General features: G+C 66.7%; 1 protein-coding gene across 1 annotated transcript in view; it reads right to left on the reverse strand.

Moving 5' to 3' along the window:
- Nucleotides 1–6: 6 nt before the first annotated feature.
- The window catches only part of INTS5 (integrator complex subunit 5), a gene marked incomplete at its 5' end in the record, with an annotated part of 2,835 nt that continues 237 nt past the window's right edge, over nt 7–2,604 (reverse strand). Inside the window, one exon of the mRNA XM_010572821.1 lies at nt 7–2,603. Coding sequence (XP_010571123.1) covers nt 7–2,603 — 2,597 coding nt within the window. The remainder of the gene's footprint in view (nt 2,604) is intronic.

Below are 2,604 nucleotides of genomic sequence, written 5' to 3' on the forward strand. Positions count from 1 at the left end.
GTCGGTTTAGGGGCGAAAACGTCCGGCCAAGAGCCCCAGGCGATGGATGTTTTTGTGGAGGACGCTGTGCAGCACGGCCAGGTGCTTCCCCACATCGCCGTCGCGGGAAAAATCCCGCAGGAAAACGCCCCGTTCGGCTTGGAAAGTGAATTTTTGCGGGAGGGGGCTGTTATCCCGCAAATAATCCCAAACGCTGAGGAGGAGGAGGTGAACCTCGAACGGAGCCAGCTGGTGGAAAATCTCGTGCATGTTCCCCAGGACGGGGGGCAGCAAGGAACCCTCGGCCATGCAAGCCACCAAGGAACAAGAAGCCTGGAGGTGCCACGGCGATCCGGCCGTCCGGCTTTCCCGGCACGCTTCCCAGTACGCCATCAAACTGGCCAAAAGCCCGCGGAGGAGAACGGAACAATAACAGAGCGCCGGTCGCCCGGCGGCCACCAGCCGCAGGAGAGGGAAAAGGAGGGGATGGTCGCGGAACCGGCGGCAAATCCGTAAATCCCGTTCCACCGTCCCACGGGCTTGCTCCTCCGGCGGCCAGGCGAGCTCTCCCCCCGCCGCCTCCGGGCAGACGCTTTCCACCAAGGCGGCCGCCACGGCTTTGGCGGCTTCGGGATTAATTCCGGCGACGGAAAGGTCGGGGGAGGTTTCCCCGGAGCGACCCCCGCGACAACAGCGCAGCAGGAGGCTGAGGAACGTTTGGGCGTTGTGCGCCAGCTCCTCCGGCGCCCGCTCGCCCGTCCCCGACGCCGGTTTCAAGCCCCGGCCGATCACGCCAGCGTGGAAGACGGACCAAACGCCTCCGGAAAAATTCACGGCGGCCGTAAAGCGCCGGTTGACGTCCAAGAGGGAAACGTCGCCGCCGCTTCCTTCTCGCCCAGCCTCCTCCTCGCCCGTTTTTTCCGCCGAGCCCCCGAAAAGCTCGGCGTTGCCCCCGCGCAGGGCTCCCTCCACCAGCTGCTGCAGCACGGCCTTGGCGGCGGCCGGCGAGACGGCGCTGAGCCGGGCCAGCAACCGGCCGCTATAGCAGAGGTTGGCGGGGTTCTGCCGCCGCAAGACGGTGAAAAACTGGTGAACGGCGGCGCGGACGGCGGCCAGGAGGTGAGCCGGGGGGACGGCGCGGGGCAGGGGGCAGACGGAGAGCAGCAGGCAAGCGGCTTCCGCCACCTCAGGGCTGCGGTGAAGGAGAAGCTGGCCGAAATCGTGGAGGTGCCGCGCCACGACGGCGCCCAGCTGGACCCCCATGGCCGCCGGTCCCCCTTCCCCGCCCTCCCACTGCACCACCAGAGCCAAATTGCGGAAAAGCTGAGCGATCTGCGGCTCCGGCAAGCGCCCGGCGTGGATCTGGCAAACGCAGGTCTTGACGGTGGCGGGGAGGAGGTCGACGAGGCAAGAGCTGAGGACGGCGTAGAGCTGGGTGGCCAAGGCCAGCTCCTCCTGGGTGCGGGCCAGCGTCAGGAGGAAGAAGAGGGCGTCCGTGGCGCAGTGCGGGGCGGAATAGACGGCCAGGAGCCCCAAAAGCTGGTGCTGCCAAAGAAAGCGTTTCCGTTCCAGCCGCAAGGTCTCCACGCACAGCTCCCGGACGTGGGACTTGAGGGCGTCCAAAAACGGGACGGGGCGCGGCGGGGAATCGGCCAAACCGGGGCCGCCCCGGTTGTAGACCAGCTTCTGGAGGTTGAGGAGGAGGAGCTGGATGACGCGGTCGCAGGCTTCTCGCACCCCGTCGTGGAGCGTCAGCCCCGGCGGGGTGATGACGGAGGCCGGCATGGCCGTGTTGACCAGGAACTGCAAGATGCGGTAAGCGCCGGCGGAGGTTTGGCAAATGAGGTGCACCACGATGCTGACCATGTTCTCCAGGTCCTCGCGCGGGAGCGAGGCGAAGTGCTGGTGCAGCTGGTTGAGGACGTTGGGTTTGAGGGAGTCCACCAGTTCGGAGGAGATGGTGCCCAGCAGCGCCGGGGACATGACGGCGAGCTGGAGGAGGAAGGGGACGGCGGCTTTCTGGTGCTGGTCTCTGGCGGGCCCCAAGCTCTCGTGAAACATCCGCAGCAGCTCCTGCTTGATGCTGCCCGAGTGGCGAGAAGCCAGGTGTCCCAAAATCCCCACCACCGACGCGATCTTGGGCACCCGCTTGTCGGCGGCGGCGGGGAAGAGCAAGTCCCCCGGGGCCGCCCCGTGGGCGCAGAAATCCTTGAGGCCGCACGAAAGAACCCGGTTGATGATGGTGTTGGGGAAAGAAGAGCCGATGTGGGCCACCACCCAGTCGAAATGGGGCGAGTGCTGGACCGACGTGTCCAGCAAAGCGTCGACGCAGGCGTCGGGGCAGCCCCCGATCATGGCCGAGAGGCACTGGGTGTAAATTTCCATCAGGGTGCGGGTGGCTTTGCAGGACATCCAGAGCTGGAGCAGCTCGTTGAGGCTGGAAGCGTGCGGCACGCCGTGCCTCCCCGCGTACTTGCTGCTCAGCTGACCCATCAGATCGATGGACCACGCCGAAACGACGGGCGCCCACGCCTTGGGATTCGCCCGGACGAACTCCGCCAGCGCCCGCTGCACTTCTTGCACCACTTCTTCCAACCCCGACGCCGCCGGTCGCCCCCCGACGCC

This window comes from Haliaeetus leucocephalus, unplaced genomic scaffold (genome assembly GCF_000737465.1).
Source record: "Haliaeetus leucocephalus isolate CR32 unplaced genomic scaffold, Haliaeetus_leucocephalus-4.0 Scaffold352, whole genome shotgun sequence".
In the NCBI taxonomy this organism is placed as follows: Eukaryota; Metazoa; Chordata; class Aves; order Accipitriformes; family Accipitridae; genus Haliaeetus; species Haliaeetus leucocephalus.